The 18,961-nt window shown below is 40.8% G+C and overlaps 1 protein-coding gene across 1 annotated transcript in view; it reads right to left on the reverse strand.

Annotated features, from left to right (window-relative positions):
• LOC308149093 (noelin-2-like) overlaps positions 1-18,961 on the reverse strand; it is a gene marked incomplete at its 5' end in the record, with an annotated part of 34,092 nt that overhangs the window by 13,764 nt on the left and 1,367 nt on the right. The window contains 3 exons of the mRNA XM_080520737.1: positions 4,742-4,961; positions 9,310-9,465; positions 13,324-13,473. Of these exons, the coding sequence (XP_080376863.1) occupies positions 4,742-4,961; positions 9,310-9,465; positions 13,324-13,473 (526 nt within the window). The remainder of the gene's footprint in view (positions 1-4,741; positions 4,962-9,309; positions 9,466-13,323; positions 13,474-18,961) is intronic.

Below are 18,961 nucleotides of genomic sequence, written 5' to 3' on the forward strand. Positions count from 1 at the left end.
AGACCGTCACCACTCGCTTCTACAAATGTTCAACCCGCACTTTCCTGGGATATAGTTAGTTAGCTATAGTTTTTCCCGGGATATCAAAGATGGCGTCGCAAGCAGATCAAGCCAAAATATCGACATTTGATCCATTCAGACGGAGGGAAAAGCCAGATTTTCTCAAAGAAAAGAGTCTTTAAGCCATGAGAATCATCTTAAATGTTGTGAAAATGATCATATTTCCAGTGCGAATCAAGATCCGAGTGATCTTGCCTTGGGAATCTTCGGTTCTGCGAAATCGACGCTTAGATGTCAATCAACATATGTTCTGCGAAATTCAGATACTGGAAATATGTGTTTTTATGAGTGTAATGACAAATTTCCTTCAGAAAGAGGATTGACTATATTAGGCTTGTATTACATTATAATATTTTCATTTTTCTCGTGTAGATTCCGGTAGAGGAACTTTAAGTTCCGTGTCTTACTCTCAATATTCCTCACAAACTTAAACATAAGCCCACATTAAATCTGTTTGGCATTTTTACTGTCATTTGACATTTTGTGTGTTTTGAAGTAAAAAAAAACAAAACGAAAGAGAAAAAACAAACCAAACAAAACACCGTGTCTGATTCCATCAGATCGGGTGAAGTGGGAGCACACGAGGATGTGGTGGAATACGATGTTGCCAGAATCCCAGCTTCACTCCACCGCACTGCCTCCTGATAGCAGGAGGGCTGGTGAGTGCAGGGCCTATTGACCGTGCCTTTAAGGCAGGACTCACACCTGTGGTGCGACCAAAGTTTGCAATCAGGTATGGATTGCTTCACGCTGAAAGTGGAATTAAAGCGTCACATCAAGTGATGTAAGCAAAACCACTTGCCACAGAGGATGATGCTTATGAGTGCAGGGTGTCCAGTCGGTCCAGCAGGCCGTCTCTCTCTAAGTCGCACGTGCAATCATCTGTTCACACATCAAAGTATCCTTGAGCGAGACACAGTAATGATTGGCATTTGGTCAAAGCTCACCTGAGTACGCCTGTCATCATGAAAAAAAGAAAAAATGTACATAAAATAAATATTAATATTATCCATTGATTTGTGTTAAAGATGCATTTTCAGTATGACTCTACACAATTTTTTTTTGACATTTTATTGACTATAAATCATAGAGTTTGAGTCTTAGTGGATGAAATCCAGGCAGAAATCCCGGGTGAGGCAGTGGAGAGCTGAGCCTCGTGTCTGACTGGGATCCAATACAAACTGTTCCTCAGCTTATCAACAATGTGAACTTTACACTACTATTTGTTCTACAGCAGGATCTCTACAGTCTGTGTCATGTCTTTAATGTATGTGTGAGACAATCCTTCCTGCTGATCGTACAATGAAGCGCAGAGAAAAGTCAAGCCAGTGAGGCACGCAGTACTCTGCCTCACCTCAAGGGGGTGTAGGTGAACCGATTTTTGGTCATAATCTCCATTTTTCGAGTTTTTTCGGGGTTTTTTGCATTGTTTTTTTTTTTTTTAAATCAGGTAGGAGTAAGTGTATGTGATAACTAAACTTTTGGCCGAAAATATCTTTTTTCTTATCATTTTGATAGACAACCTTTATTAAAATGGATTAAAGTTTGAAAAATAAGAGACATTTTTACTGAGCGTCAAAATTAAATGTGTGCTGCACAACCCTAACCGCACGTCACTGAGCTATACATGCCCTAAACGAAATGCCTCCTTCGCTGCCACAATAATGAAAGGTCTGACAATCCTGATCTAATGTAAAGAATTCGAATGCATGTTAAAGGCAGGTCGCCATTCAGTAGCTGATGTGCCGGAGGTTATAAACATCATTTCAAAAGACCTCTTTAAGTAAAGGTCTATCTGCAAGAATGGAAAAATGTACTTTCTCTGTCAGAGCTGTCAGAAGAGAATGGAGTCATTCTTGTGTGATGTCCGACAACTGTGTGATTGGTCAGAAACCTGTAGTGAGTGAGGTTCCTGGCGAGAACAGAATGTTCACTCTTTTTCATTCCTCTTTTCCCAGGAGACATTTGCTTAAATTTCTCATCAGGTATGAAATGTACTGGTGAGAACTCACTTTATTCTAGACAGTTTGAAGAAAGAAAAAAAAAAAGACCAACTTTTCTGCTTTCGCCGAGTCTGTATCCATCTCTGAGGCGAGACTGGTCGTACCGACAACCCTGAACCTTTGATATTGTGCTCGGTTTTTGAACAGCACACAGTGCTGGTGTGGAGTTATCAACTTTGTTAAAAAAGAGACATTCTCGCCTGCTGTGGAGAAATTCATGTGAAGAAAAATCTCTCCGTATGAGAGGTGGGTGTTCCTGGTGACGGAGGCGCACAGTGCTGCGTGTTTCCGTCGTGTTTGTGCTCCTACACAACTAGATCTAGTGTCATCATGAAACTCTGGAGAAAGTGTAATGGTGAGCCACTCGTTACAATTAGCTGTGTCACAGCGGGGCATGTTGAAACCAAGGTCATCGGATGAGGTTGACGCAGATTAGGACTATTACAGACAAACAGATTTTTTTTTACAGTGAGGATAATCAATTGTTCGCACAGATGAGCTGTGACTTCACACCACTCCACAATATATTTGGTGTATTTGTGTCTGTTTACTCATAATATTTCAATTATTCAATTTTACTTCCAAAAGCTCCACAGAATCTCGTGCAGTGTGGCAGTGATTTAAACTGTGAAGACCTGAGGCAACGGTTTTGTTTATCGCTGCAGCGAAAGATGCATTTTACGTATCAGGAGGCTTTTCATCAGGTTCGCAAGAGCAGGCACCTTTTGTTTTCTTGTTTTTAAGAAATTATAATATTCCATGATGTAAAATTGGAATATAAAAAATCAAAAGCATTGGCGAAAGAAAAATACACTTCAACTTAGATTTGAGGCAAAATATTTTGTCCATAATTCCCATAACGACTTGATGTCTAAGCTTTCCAAATGAAATCACTTTTTTTTTTCTTCTGTTAAACAATTCAGTTTTTATATTTGGGCTAAATCCAGTGACGTATTTTCTCTTTCATCGACACACAAGAGCTTAAAGGACAATCCGGCATGACTGAGAGGTCCTTGTTATGATTAAATTAATCTCCATGTGGGTAAATCTGTTGAGTGCCCCCCTTTAAATCACCTGAGGGAGAACATTTCACATGCTCGACTTAATGTGTCGAAATATCCGAGTTACTTTCGAAAGCAGCAAATGTGATACTCAATCATCAACACATCGTCATTATGAGACGACGCCATGATGAGACTTGACACCGATGCCACAACAGCATCATGTCCTCATGCGGCAATAACAGAAATTGTCATTTTCCAACACGACACGTGAAGAGAACAAGAATGAACAGACTTACTTTGACTGGCAATGTCCCTGGTTTGAATCTGGGTTTTGGGACCTTCCTGTGTTGAGTTTTCTACATGCGCCGACATTTTCTCCCAAAGTCCAAAAGCATTAGTTGGTTCATAATTGACTATGAAATTGCCTGTAGAAGTGAATGTAAGCGTCTGCCAGGATGGGTTCTAGCTGCCCATATCAGTGGGAATGAAGCAGCGTCCAAGATGGACATTGTGTCCTTTAAAAAATAGGGCAAAACAAACTCAGGACGCAGACAGCAGGCCTGTGTGGGATCCCTTCAAGAATCATTGATTTCCTCTTTCGTCTGACTTTGTCGCCACATCCACCACCTGTCACCTGCTTTCTGCACGGCTCCTGTCAATAAACTTGGAAATTCCGGAGCTCCCTGAAGTTTGAGATCAACTTAGCAGGTTGCTGATGTCCATTAAGTTGCCTCTGAGGACTTGTCTTTTTCAGAAGGCATTTAGAACAGATGGAGATGTTTTGATTAAAGGATTTTAAGGGGGTTGGTTATTATGAGTCACCCTGCTTTTGGGAATTTTTAATTATTCTATGTTTCTATTTTTATTATTTCATTATTTTTAATTCCCTCTTGTGGCACATTGGATTAAGCCGTGACATTGACTCGTGCGGGGGACCCAGGTTTGAATCCTGATCGCAGAAAGGACATTCTGCGTGATGACGAGGAAAGTCTATGGTGTAAGTTACAACTCTCTGGGGTGACCCCTGATGATATTTATCATTTAAAGGATTACCAAGAGGAAATGCTGATCAATTTAAGCATATGTCCAAATGTAGGGAACTAGAATTATACAATAAAAAAATAAAAAGTTTCCTGCATAATTCATGAAAAATGGTTACTTTAATTGTCAATAAATGATCAAAAAGCTGCATTGTTACGTAATGGTCAGCACACATAGCAAGAAAGTTTCCCGGTTTGAGTCCTGTTGGTTCTTGACGTCTTTCCAGTTTGCCGTTTATATGTTCTCTGTGGGTTTCCTCCCCCACACTGAATAGAAGTTGCATTTATGAATAAATTATCTGTTTGAGTGGAACCTCCGCGATGACAGTTGTCCAAATTTTTAATTTATTCAAATTAAAGTAGCAGATTCTAATTTTCCAGGAATGTAATGATTCTGATTATCATACCCGGCAGACTGTGGAACTTTTCTCTTGACAATTTGTTTTGACTCAGTACTTTGTAACATCGTCAGGAAAAGTGCGATACAATTTGAAAAGGATAATTACTCCTCCCACGGGAGGTCACCCCCCCTCCCCCCCTTAATGGGCTGTTTTAAAATCATTTAATTGACCGGTGTTGTCACTTTCTTGCTTGAGGACCAGCCGTTGTGGCGGCGTTCCCCTCCCCAGCATACCCAGTTTGTTCATGCAGCTGTGCAGCCTGGTCTCCAGCAGCAGCACCCTCTGCTGAAGCTCCTCGTAGTCGTACGCTCCGATCTCCTCCTGAACGCCCGCCAGGAGGATGGACAGGTTGAGCAGCTCCAGTCGCAAGGTGGCCAGCGTCTGCAGGTCCAATCTGTACTGCTCCACCACCGACAGGAGGGGCCTGAGCTGGGACATCTGGCCCTTCAGCTCCTGCGAGTGTCGAACAGAGAGGGAAGGAAAACGAATCGGAGGGAAAGTTTTGCACTAATGTGTTTGAACCAGTCCGACCAGCTGCAGTTTGTTTCTCTCGTTTAGCCACTCCTTGCTCGGAGTGCAGTTGCTGCTCCTTCCCGTTTAATTTGAGGCGGTTTATGAATGTGTTCGAGGCGCCCTGCGAACGCCACCCAGCTTGTCGGGCTCAGAGGGAAAAAGCCCGGAGAGCAAATGCAGAGTTGCTCTTATTTGGTTAATTATGCTTCCCTGTCGTCCTCCCTCCTCCCTCCTGCAGCCTGTGCCCCCAAAAATGACATGCGTGAGGGCGGATGGGGCGGGAGAACAGCTCTGCTCCACGCGGGCATCACTGTGATGAGCCAAAACCGACAGTGGAAGAGAAGCAGCACCGCCATTCGCCATTGTTCATAGCCATTATCATAATGCACACTCTGCTGTATCTGTAGAACAAATCACTACTGCATAATTGCAACGCTTCTGTTGGTGTTTTGTGTTTTATACCTTGCCCTTATGCTGCCAGGCCCTGTAAATACAACAGGACTACACTCCGTATTGGAGCATTAGCCACAGTCATTATTATATATAATCAATTTTTATCATGTTTATCGCTTGAAAAATATGTTTTCACCGTCGTATGTGAGCAATTGATGTTGTGAGAGAGCTTTGGGCATTGTGGAGCAGCAGGACAAATCTGGAGGTCAGGGGGAAGTCTTTTTTCCTGGCTAATCTTTTCTTTTCCCTTTTATTGTTCGAGAAAAAACAGTCATCTAAAGACACAAGCTAAAGGTGAAACTACTACTACACATTCTTTAACACGATGCATCGTAAGCAAAACACAAATTAATCAAATGTCAAATGAAATGGGCTTCAGTGCAAACCCAGAAGTGCAACATTTGTCGACAATGTGGAATATAAAGAGCTGCCAAATAGTTGAAATGATGAAAATATTGAACAGTAATGCCTCCAATACTTTGAAAACCCCGGCCTTCACTCATACAACATGTTTGTAAGTTTTTTTTTTTTTACTCAACAATCTATCTCTGATTGGTTCCATATGAGGTCGGACACACCGAGACTTAATATCTGTCAGCTATTTACAGTATATATAATATTTTAAGTAGCATTTGCTAGCATTGGATTAAAATTTTAGGTAAAACATATATTATATCATTCTCATATATTTATTGCTTGAATATTTAGATACTTCAATAATTGGACTGCATATGTTTGATAATTACACATTTTATATTTGTGAAGTAACTAAGTAAATAATTAGTTTAAGTGACCCGCATGACACCAGTTGGTGTCCCTCAGGGCTCACTGCTTCAACCACTGCATTTCATTTAAGAATTAGCAGCCCATGAGCTCTCTCATCGCAAATTTAGTTTTTGGTTGAGGACAATGTCTTTTCTTTTCTTTTTCTTTTTTTTTTTTTTTATTATTAATTATTTATACACATTCGGTAGAGCCACATGATTAATTGCTGCCTCCATCGTTGCATCTCTTGGCTCCCAGCTGGGAGAAGCTAATACAAGACGAAAATACTTTGAGTGAATGAAGCAAAGAAGCACGTTAACTAAGTTTGAAAGCGCCCCGGAACATGCTAGAGGGACTACACATCCCATCTGGCCTGGCAACGCTCTGTAGTCCCACAGGAGGAGATTGAAGATGTGCTGGAAGAGAGGACGTCTGGGCTTGTCTGCATAATTTGCCGGCACTGTGACCCAGATAAGCAGCACAAAATGGATGGTTGGATGAGTCTCTCTCTTTTTTCTTTTTGTATTTACATCTCACATCAGATTATTCTGAACCAGTGCGGATGGAGAGAACAAGACAGATTTATTTCCTCTCGCCTTGATCGGCGTAAATGCAGACCAAAAGAGTTGTGAGAGAAGAAACAACTGTGCCTTGCATCTGGCAGGAAAGAAAATAACCAGCTCTTTATACCCCCCCCCCCTTTTCTCTATGTCTGTTTCAGTTTCTTAGATGTATCTTCGTTCTCAAATCCCCGCAAAGGAGTTTCCTGTATAGCGAAAGCAACTGGATTTGATATGTGAAAAGATGAGGGATTAAAAGAAGTGTCAAAAAGTGAAGACAAAAACATTATCATCTCCTCAGAACATCTCACACCCCCGCATACAAACACAGCAACATAACCAGGAAACCGGCTTGGCAGTCAGTCAAACACTTAGTGTGTCTCCTCCTTCCTCTGCTATCTAAAAATCACAGCCCCAATGCATCGCCAACATCCCGTTCAAACATTTAAAAAAAGGCACCTTAAACACAAATTTGTGCATGTTCCTACCAGCAAACTGAACAATTTCCTCGCATTTGACCTCAGAATCGGCTGCGTAGTCATTACTGACTGGTATTGGCAGAATTATTTGCACATAATTGCCGGGTCATTAGGTATTCATTAAAATCAGCCTTGACAAAATGCCAAAAATGTCACGGTTTGTTACATATTGAACCACTTTACCTGCCTAATCCCACCCCCGCCACGTCTCCATCTTTATCTCCAATACTTTAATCTGCTCCCTCCTGTTTCCTGCTTTCATGTTTCGCCCTCTCTGCCTAACCTTTACCTCTCTTTTTTACTTCGCTTAGCTCATTCCTCTCATCTGTGTCCCCACTGAGAGAAAGAAAACAAACCTACATATGTGCAGAAAGACATGCTCCTTTTCCTTTTTTATGTATAGCCTCCTCTTTTATGCCCTTTCCGTTTATGAAGCTCTCCGTTTGACCTTCCCTTCTCCCTTCTCCCTTCTTCCTTCTTCCATGGGATAAAAATACTGTTTAGTTATTGATAAACTTAATGTAGCTGCACATAAATATTCAGGAGTTCTGCCTCTCAGTGCAAAAGGCAAAAGCTTATGACTGTGAAAAGCCCCAAGGACCAGCCAACCACACACACACACACACACACACACACAAACCAAAGTGAACGTTTTATCGTCTCTGCATACATTAACAAATTTCAAGTTTAAATGTATATGTGCATGAGCGTGTGTGTGTGTGTGTGTGTGTGTGTGTGTGTGTGTGTGTGTGTGTGTGTGTGTGTGCGCGTGCACGTGCACGTGCACGTGCGTGTGCGTGTGCTGGTATTTCTAGCCTTGTGGGGAACCTCAGTTTATTTACATCACACTACAGGGAAATATAAATCCATTCCCTCAAATGGTTAAACAATGAAGTTTGTTTATTTTATCATATGAATTCAAAGACCTGGCAAATTAATGGCCCATCCAATCCAGAACTTGATATTTCACCTTCAGTGATCAACATTTATCTTTATACTGACAACGATACAATAGTAAACAATAACATAACACAAACACCATATGATTCATGGAGCTTATCAACTTGTGCCTTGACTGTTTAAAAAAGGTTAAAAACTTTGCTAAAGGAAAATAGTGTCTTATATGATGTATGAAAAATGTTTTGAACAGGAACTGGATAGATATGTATGCAGGCAGTGACTGACGAAGGACAGTATCCTCATTGCTCTTTATTTGAAACAAGAAATAAAAGAGCAAATAAAAAACATCTCTGTGTTTTCTATATTTGACTGATGGAGCTCCAGAAATGGTTTTAGTGTGAAGCATCTTCAAAGCCGTCCTTTGTAACATGGAATTCAAAAGTCTGAAAACATCAAACCAAGTGCAAAATGCACAGGGAATTAGTTCAGTGTCGCCGTCATTCCAAAGTTAATGCTCGGAAAGGAGGAGCATATACGTCTTTGTCGTTTCCTGAGCAATGTTTCAGTGACCTGCTCTGTTTGGTTATTGGTCATCAGCGGCAGAAAACACAAACACTGAGAAGATGAGGCCTCCTGAGCTATGTAGAAGATTTGTAAAAAAAAAAAAAAAACAGAAAAAAACCTTGATCACAGACCTGAAGTCAACACATCAACAAAACCTGATAGCATATTATCTGATCAATTTCCCTACATTTTGTGTTTATGTGATTAAATATCATGTAAATGTCATCAAATAGAGAAATATCAGCCTCTTTTCAGACGGGTTCTTGTCCCCAACAGCTTGCAGTCCTTTTTTTTTTTTTTTCTGGCACCTTCAGACCGAGGCTCTGTGACACTTTCCCATGGCGGACATGAAGCCAGCAAATTGACAGCTTCAAGACAAATTTCATCCCCGCAATGAAAGACGCTCGCGTGTCTGAGTGCAGGCAGGAAACGTTGGCTTGGCATGCGTGAAATCAATGTTTTCACACCAAAGGTTATGTGTTCCCTTCAGCGACTGTCTTCAGCGACGTGCGTGTGTGCGTGCATGCATGCGTGCGTGTGTGTGTGTGTGCGCGTGTGCGACTGTACCTGCAGGCCCTTTGCTGTCAGAGTGCGTGGATTGGCCACGTAAGTGTGTAAACGTCCGTCCACTCCTCTCACCAGCGGCTCGGAGTCTCGGACGTACTGCAGGTCTCTGGACGTCCGCAGGTCCACGACCTCCATGGACTGACTCACATTCTGAACCTGACACATAAACACACACCGTTGTTTTTATTATGAGGGATCATTTGTGGTGTCCCCCTATGCTGGAAATGCTTATGACTGATTTGGGCTCTGGTCCACTTTTACTGGCAACTGTTATCTCTCCCTGAACACCTGTTGTTTGCCCACAAGTATGACTGTGTGGTGAAATGCTGCATTTTTTTTATATATATATATATATATATATTTTTTTTTTTTTATCAGCCACCTCACTGGATTCGCAGCATCTAGTGGTTTTTGGAGATGCCCATAGGTTTGTTACTATCTGTCCAGGAGATATGCATCTGTGAAACCTTTGCTTCCACCCCGGAATGTACTGATAAAAAGGGATTTCAATTTGTGCAGCTCACAGCATTGACAGATTACATTTAGAAACTTTGCGTCTCCCTGGAATTTGTTACGCAATAATTCTCATCACACTTGTCATTCGTGTGCATGGGAAGCTTTTGTGGCAATATTAATCTAAATAGGAGGCGTGATGAGGATCGACTTCGTGTGATCACTGCAAGTTCACGAAAAGTAAAGGAAGAAACATTAAAAATTATAGTTTATAAATATTTTATAAGGGGGGATTCTTAATAGCACTGCTCCAGACATAGTAGTCATTTACAGAGTATAGATTAAAAGTATTTAAGAATAGAGTAAATACATGTTAAGCCTTGACAATAAAGAAGTAAATATGATAAATCCTCCCAAAAACAGAAAATGTACATTTAAAAATAACAATTAAACAATTTTCTGGTCCGTTCTGTAGTGCATTCTTTAAAGAGATTACATGTATATTGCCTCTATGTAGTTTATTAATATATCTGTCCAATTTTACAGCATGATTCAAATAATTTCAATATTATGTTTCTGAAAAACTGCAGTTGCAGCCCTTTGAGTAAAGAAGTGGGAAGTTTCCTTTTTAAGGGTTCATCTTCTGTGTATGTAGACTCATACGTGGAATGAATGGATTACCTTTAATCCCACAAAAAAGCCTGATATTGACTCATCTAGTAGAATCTGGTGTGTCTGAATAAGGAGACATCTAAAACCCACCAACATCCAGGATCAGTGCAAAGTCACAAATCACATGTTTACCCTCCAAAAAAACGCAGAAAAGCTGCACAACATTAAACCTCATGAAATAAAAAAGTTAGCTGTTTTGGTGAACGAAGACACTATTATATTTCAGAAACCCAACATCAATAATCTGCAGTGAAAAGGGGCCATCAGAGTAAATATGACACACATTTCGTCTGAAGAAATATTGAAATGCGTCATTTACTGCAAACGCTTTTCAAAAATCTTTTGCTGTGCGACAGAAAAACAAATAAAATGAATTAGTTTGTCACACGTTATTTCTAAGTTCTGCGGAGCAGCTGAAAGGCCTCACGGGGCTTCAGAGCTGCAGCCTTCAGGTATTTGGAAAAGAATAACTGGGGATAAATCATTGTCGGCATCGTGCCACAATATTTTACCAACAGAATTTTATCACTGCATTGAACACTGAATACCCATATTTGTGGTGGGTTTTTTTTCGAGTTTATGCAACACGGCAATTTTGGATTGTGTGTTGACCGGCTAATCCTGTTTGTTGGTGTTGGACTGGGGTAAGATACATACACAGAAATGTATTAGCTCAAGGGTTTTCATCTATATAGTGCTATTTTTCACTGCTTCAGCAGTCCCAAAGTACTTTACTTAAAATCAGTGAAGGGTGCATTGCAAGGTGCCCAACCTTTAGAAACAAAAGTCATCTTTAATCAGCATCATATTGTGTGTGAAGATATTTACTAGTTACATCTTTGAAAAGTGACCAAATTACTTCACTTACTGGTCATAAAACAACCCATTTTTTTTTATTGTCTTAAGAGTGTGCAGGTGGTTGTGTTGCTGTTTGTCAACACATTAGCTTCGCGGTAAAGCTGAAGTTGCATCAGTGAACCGCCGGCGCACACGTCTTAATTTGGTCTGTCTGAGTTAATCAGCGCTCATCAAAGTCTATTTGGAACGGCAAGTACCCTGCCGAACGCACTCCAGCCAGGGGGACACAAAACGTAAGCAGTGATGCAGAACTCAGCAAAGCACCTGTCAATGAATGAAATGACAAGACAGGACAGGAAGAAGCAGCAGCAACAAATCAGCTGAGATACACAGACAGCCTCTTGTGAAGGAAAACCTTCACAAGAGGGCTGGAAATACAGACGTTATGACCTGAAGTTCATAATCATATAATGTATGTATGGATGGATTCTGAACGGCATGTTCCACTTCCTGTAATTGAGCGTGAGGATTTCGGATAATCCAGAGTGGTGAAGTTATATTGCAAGTGAATATTTCAAACACAATTTTATACAGCTGTGCGCATCACAGGGGAGGAAAAAAAAATCCTTTTCTCCTCACTTTTTAAACGGGAAGCAGAAGAAGTGCCTCCAACTATTGACTACGAAAATGGACGAATACAAAGAACGTGAGGAAATGTGCTTTCATGTAACAAACCGTTTAGTCACGTGTGTGGAAAAAAAATATGATGCAAAGGCGCACAAATCACGTTTTCCCTTTGAAGACGTACCTCATTAGATCTATTTAAACATGAATTTTTCACCTAGAATATGTTCTGCTGCAAAGAAACAAACACTCCCACGCCTCCTCTTTATTAACCATCCCGCCAAGCTACCAGGCACTTCAAATCTCTTTTGATACAGGGTAAAAATAAAAAAATAAAAAAAACAAGTGTGAAAAAAAAAAAAAGTATTATGAAATGACCCAGATATCCAGAAGTGATATGCAGACAAACAAACAAACAAACAAATAAGCAAGCAAAGCCACCCACACATCTCCTGCTGTAACACATGCTGCCGAGGACAGAGATAAGCTGGAGAATCAGCAGTGATCCACGCACAAACACACACACACACACACACACACACACACACACACGCACACACACACACACATTCACGCTCACAACAGGATATAGGTGTCACTTCCTGAGATGTGCCGGCGTAATTAAGATTCATAAAGTAATAAAAAAAAGAAAAGAGAAAAGGAATGCGCCTACAAGAGCAGATAGAACGTTATTTCTGATGGCACTCATCCTCCTTTTCTCTCTTCTCTCTCATCCTGTGTGAAGAGGACAGGATGTAACACCGGCGGTGAACAACAAAAAGAGTTATAATCCTCGTGATGTTATCGGCGGCGCGCTGCGGTTCACTTTGGTGCCGATCATGATGTGTGAGGCTTACAGTAGTGCACACTTTGAGCAATGTTTGCTGGCCTGACGGTGCTCAATAATTTATCAATTTCTGCCACAAATCATTTTCATTCCTCCCCCAAGATGCACATACGCATTGGGAGGAATGTGCTTACGCAGTGAAATGCAAACCCTTTCCATAAATATCACCATATGCACACATGTATGAGCACGGGGGAGGCACACAACACGGAGGGTTTCGCCTGAAATAGAAGAGAAAAGTACTTTATTCCTGCGTTGTCCGCGAAGTACTTCCTTTGAGTTTAATCTCTCCTGGCATGTTGATTGACTGTTAGTCTGCAGAGGATACAGCTACTGATGTATTAGGGATACATCTGTCAGTGAAACCTGAGAGCCTGTGTGTCTGTTCATGTGCATTTCTGCAAGTGTCAAAACAAAGAGACAGTCCGGTGAATATTTCATTCCAATACGCTGCCTCGCTTCCTCCTCCCTCTCTCCCTCCCTCGCTGCATCACAATACTGACCACTGAAACATGCAGGGACATGCTCAAAAGTGGGACACGCACACACACACACACACACACACACACACACACACACACACACACACACACACACACACACACACACTGTGCACTCGCCTGTTCCGTCAGCAGGCGAAGTTGTCGACTCCGAGGGTCTCGTTTGCAGAGGTTTCGGGCCGGAGCGACCACGGTGCACACGCACCTGCCGTCAGGATCGGAGGCCGTGCTGTACACCTGCCAGCCTTCCTCCGAGCCGGGGTACAAACCCTGCGCACAAAAGGGCCCGCCGTTAATGAAATGACTCGCATTGAGGAGAGCAGAGGGTCAGCGGGGTGAAACACAAGACATGGTTTGATTTTGAGTCTTTCCTTTTTCTCCTTTGAGACGTCCTATTAGTGTCACTTCGGAGCCTGAGAAACATATTCTATCAGCTGTGAATCATACGACACCTTCTCAGTCATAATTGTCAATAAATACAAATATCACTTCAAAGGTTAATCTTTCAAGCATCATGACTTGCGTCGACATTTTAAAAACCCAAACATATTTAATAAACAGAAAGTATCATAAATAGCTGCCAGATACAAAATATCAACTATTAAACATTGTAATTTAATATAAATGTCCAAAAATAAGTAAGTGAGAGATGTGAATCCAACTCGGCAACTCCATCATAATTTCACAATATGCACCCTTGTCATGCAAACACCTCCAGCTCCTGCACGCAGACAGAGGTGTTATGAATTATTTTGCTTTGCCGTGCTTCCTTCAGGTTCTGCTTCACCTCAAGCTGTGAGCAAATACCCTCCTCATGTGACGTGTCACTAAAGAAGACATACATTATAAGTACAGTGGTGAGGCAGGGGGCATTTCTGAAATGAAAAAGTTGTCAGTAGTGGAAATAGCAAATGTCCAATTCAACAGGCGACAGGAAGTCAAGCATCTTGCACCTACTGGAGGAAACTGCCACTACAAAAATCCATGTTAGTTAGCCTTTGACCTTTTAAAGCACACGCCACGATCAATGGTGTGAATTAACACCTTGATGTGGCATTTACACATATATAAAACATTTGTTTTAATCATGCAGACCAAAATCCACACACATTTCAAGCTGAAATAATCTCTACAATTATTAGATTTTATTTTGAAAGATTGGCTGCATACTATTGAGTGCCTCAGTCCAACCACTTGATTTATTGCTTGTATAAAAATCGTAACCAAACAATGTCTCACTAAAAGCATCCGTTTAAAAGTAGACAAAATGTCTATTGTACTCAATTTATGAGTATAGCACTCTACTGAAGCACTAATTTTCAATTATTTTATTCACATTTTAAGCATTAAAAGCATCAATCAATTGAAGAAGAAATATATATTTTCAAAAAAAATTGAAGCCAGAAGTGGCAGGACAGTGTAATCACATATTCTATAACCGTAATCTCTAGAAATAATTAGTTTCAAAGAAACTGTATTAAATCCAGAAGTTAAATTCTTTTGCGTGATGCAATTTTTCATGCAGCGCACCTGCTCTCAGCCCCTCTGCATGATATTCAGGTCAGGCTTTGGTGAGAGCTGGGAGGGAACATTTTCCCCGGCACAATACTGATTCTCTCTTTCTCCTCTGCAGGCAATTCATTGTACAATCACCTCAGTGATTTGATTTTCGCTCTCTCTTTGTGTTTCATGGTTCGTGAGTGCAGCGAAGATGTTCACGTATAAAGTGTGTGTTTGTCATTAGTTGATAAAACCAGCTGTGACATCCCCCACATGTGCAGGGAAGCTAGCAGCATCACTGGAGAGCTTCCACAACAGGAACGGCTGTTCTCTCTGGCAGAAAGTCACCGACTCCCCAGAGCTCCCACAAGCCTGTGCTGAAGATTATTCCTACCCTTCGCAAAGTCCTCACAAACGCACAAGTGTGATTCTACTCTTCTTGTGACCATGTCAGCCACATGATGTCATCTGATGCTTTCAAACTGTTTTGCAAAGACGCGACTGAATGCAACATATTCTGTCTGCTGCTTTGAAGATGAAACATAAAACGACACTGTAGCAAATCGCAGCGGTGTTTCTTTAAGGATGCAAATGTGTTGTTTTGTTGTAAAATGTAGTTTTAACCCTGTAGTGAAGTCATCAAAACACAAACAGTATTGGTGTTTTGACTAATGGGAGTGGGTCAATATCGTAGCTCAGCAGGTTTTCACAAATGAAGAATTTTACTTGTTAAGATGGGCATAAATATAGAATAAAAACACAAACAGTAAAATATTTAAACTGAATAAATAAAACACTTGGTTTTTTTTTTATCTTGACAGGAACTTTCCTTAATATTTAACATTTAACCTTGGTTGAGCCATAATGAAAACTCCAGTTTTCTCCCGTAGTCTCAAAATATGTATTGGATGACAAAATAAAAGTCTGTCTGTATCAGTATGTATGACTGTCAGAATGTAACCTGCCTTCAGTCCGCTGAGATTGGCTATCAGCTGAATAAAATGCAGTTAAGATGGCTGGATGGACTGTTATTTAGAAACATTTTAATAGTTTCTCAATATATTAGGCTTTCTGCAATAACTTCACGATTTTACTTCACTTTTACTGAAGTTTTTTGTTTTGTTTTAACCGATAAATGCTTCTAGCAACAGAAAAAGGTCAGTAAAGCTTAGCTGTATGCTTATTTGCCAACACTAGTCAACATAAAATAAAGCCCTTGGCAGCTCTAGATACTGTTTTGTCCCAGAAGACATGTTGGATTCCAAAAAAACTACATCCAAAAAGAGTAAATATGATCAAATTGCTGCAAGTTTGTATATATTGCTGCTCTGTCTCTTTTTGGGAGAACATTTGCTTGATTATTGACTACTAATGAGGCTATTGTATACTCGTGGCTGAAAAATATATAACAGCAGATTCAAAATCCAGTTTTTAAAAGCTTTGAACAGAAAGAATGTGAACCCTGCTGTATTATACAAATCAGTATTAAGTATTCAGACTCTAAGATTAAAGCTGGGAAAAAAAAGTCATTATTGGCTTCCACAGGGAACAAAATCCTGTTTTTAATCTTTCACACCAAAAGGAGAAGCCCAGAAACAGGCTGCACTGAGGTAATTCTTCAAGGCTGAGCCATAAGAGACAGGCCTTTATTAATGCTTCTAAAACAACCATCTACATATTTATATAAGAGGTTTGCCTACATGTTTAGTTTTTTGTAGTAGCAGTAGTTAAGATGTGACTGGATAGAGCTGATGTCCTTGACATCAAACTGAGAGCGTGTGGGGAAAACATCAGATCATGACAGCGCGATGAGATTTGACCCACTTCACATTAACATGTTAGCGGTTCAGGGCAACACGTAAAGGAACGGCGGGGGCTCATGTCTGATGCGCCGACGCCATGATCTGGACGAGAAGCTGTCCTGCAAGCCCCGAACAAGAGTAATGACACAGCGGGAAGCTTGAGGATGGAGGCATGCGAGGGAACAAGGAGAGAGGAGGGGCGGTGTTGGTGGCGGAGGCCTGTAGGGAAACGTCTGATAAATCAATCAGCTGGGTGCTCCGTGGTAACCTTGAAGTCGCGTTTACAATGAGTCCGACTGAGAAAAGAAGTGGTTCAGAAGAAGAAGAAGAAGAAGAAGAAGAAGAAGAAGACGTGGACGGGATGGGTATATAAGTGGCAGCGGTGCCGGCTGCTCGATGTAATTAAACAGAGGAGGACATATGGCACCTAAGGGCTCATTTCGCACGAGGGAAAAATGATAAAAATCTACACAGGCGGCTCAACTGATTGTGATCAGTACAAACAGGGAGAGAGTGTAGAGCAAACAGAGCCACAGTTAAATTGTTGTCGGCGGCAGCAGAGATAGGAAGGAAATGTACAACAGTTTCATACAAGAGTCCCTAATGGTGGTGTCAAGTTTAGAGACTCCCAAAGAGCGGGCATGGATCCCAGTAGATGCTGCAGTCTTTTGGTACATTAAAATCACCGCCAATTTGAGAAATGATTATTTTGTACGCCACTGGAAACTATTAAACAAGGGCATAAATGATTTCATGCAGGGTTTTTTTTTTTTTTTTGTTCTTCCAGTGTATAAAAACTAAACTAAACCTTGTGCTGGTGAATTATTTTGTGTTGACAATCTGTACGGGACAGATTTCTGACACAACCTTAATGTACTAAATGTACGTTGTGAGATGGTGAGATGTACAGTAGATGTTACAATCACAAAAAAGCAAAAAAAAATTACTAAAATATTCTATTGCGTAGAATCACAACAATGTGAATTAAAAAAAAAATCTAAATAAACATGCTTGTGATTTAACAAGGCATTCGTGGAAATGATGCTTTTTTCTGCTTTTTTCTTAGTATAAGAAAAAGGATTGTAGGGCTGTACAAGAAGCAAGTCTTTTAACTGAGATGTGTCACAACTCACAACACTTTATGTCCTAAAACCACCAAAATAAAGCACCACTAGAAAAAGACTTAGGGTACTTCCAAAATGTCCCTCCTAACTCCTCATCTATCGACTTTCACTGAACCCTGGAAGTGTTTTGTGTCGTGGCCATGATAAGGACTGTCTGAATTCTCAATGAGCAAAGGAAAGGAGGTTCGTTGCTTCCTTTAGAGCCTCCTTTAGCCTAGGAAACACTGACGCTTCCTTTATCAAAGGAGACCAGCTCATGCTGCTCCACAATTCCTTGAGGCAACAACATTTAAAGGAACCCGCTCATCCGAGCCTTTAGGAAAAATCACGATGGTGGAAAAAGGAACAGATCATATAAGTTACCAAAGCAATAATCTACCTTGAACTACAACTCAAATGTCCTTTTTATAGTTCATTTTACGAAAATTTGTTAAGAGGATAACGGTATTTGATACTATGAGTAAATTTGATTTCCATAGGGCACTAACAGGAATTTAGGTTCAGCTTCAGGGTTTTCTCTCACAGCAACACCTTTAGCATTGAGTTGAATTGCTTCAGTGATGCATACATTCTTTGTGGCACATTTTAGCACACAGCCCTGCCTGAATCAGTAAGAAGCTTTACTGTCATTATATATAAAAACAATGGCATTTTTCTTGGCAGCATCAAAATCACACATCACAGGTTAAACGTTTACACATGTATCAACGCGTTCATCCCTGAAACTTTCCATTCAACAGGCTGAGCAAAGCTCACTGTCATCCATGAGTGCGGTAATGGTCCTGATGGCGTTCTATAATGATGCTGCTGGTGTATTAGCATGACCAGTAAATTAAATAACAGGTGAACTCAAAACCTTTCTGTGTTAGAGTGTAAATTAAGTAATCAATCAAACTTAACATGTTAAGATCTCCTCCCTAAAAGAAACACATCGATCAATAAGTTCATAGCAAAGAACAACTAGTGTGCAGGACACATATATTCTTTCATGTTGAAATGTTATGATATAATAATGAAGTGGAAATTCAAGCCTCTGTTCCCTCAGAGGAAAAGTCAGAATAACTTACTCCAATAATCTCCACTTTAATGTCAGCTGAGCTCCTTTGAACACATTTCATGCGTGAATGGTGGAGGTCATGGAGGAGTTCAAACAACTGCGCCGTGAGGACACAGCTGCCAACAAGTGATCTCGCCTCGCACACGTTTATAGCCACACGCCATCAAGCTGGTTTTGCAGCGACAGGAGAGGCCAAGATTTAAAACAACAGTCTGCCGTCATCCCGAGCTGCAACACCTCCCCTCTAACATCTCAGTCTGTTCCCAGTCACTTCT

Source organism: Blennius ocellaris, assembly GCF_963422515.1.
Source record: "Blennius ocellaris genome assembly, chromosome: 3".
In the NCBI taxonomy this organism is placed as follows: Eukaryota; Metazoa; Chordata; class Actinopteri; order Blenniiformes; family Blenniidae; genus Blennius; species Blennius ocellaris.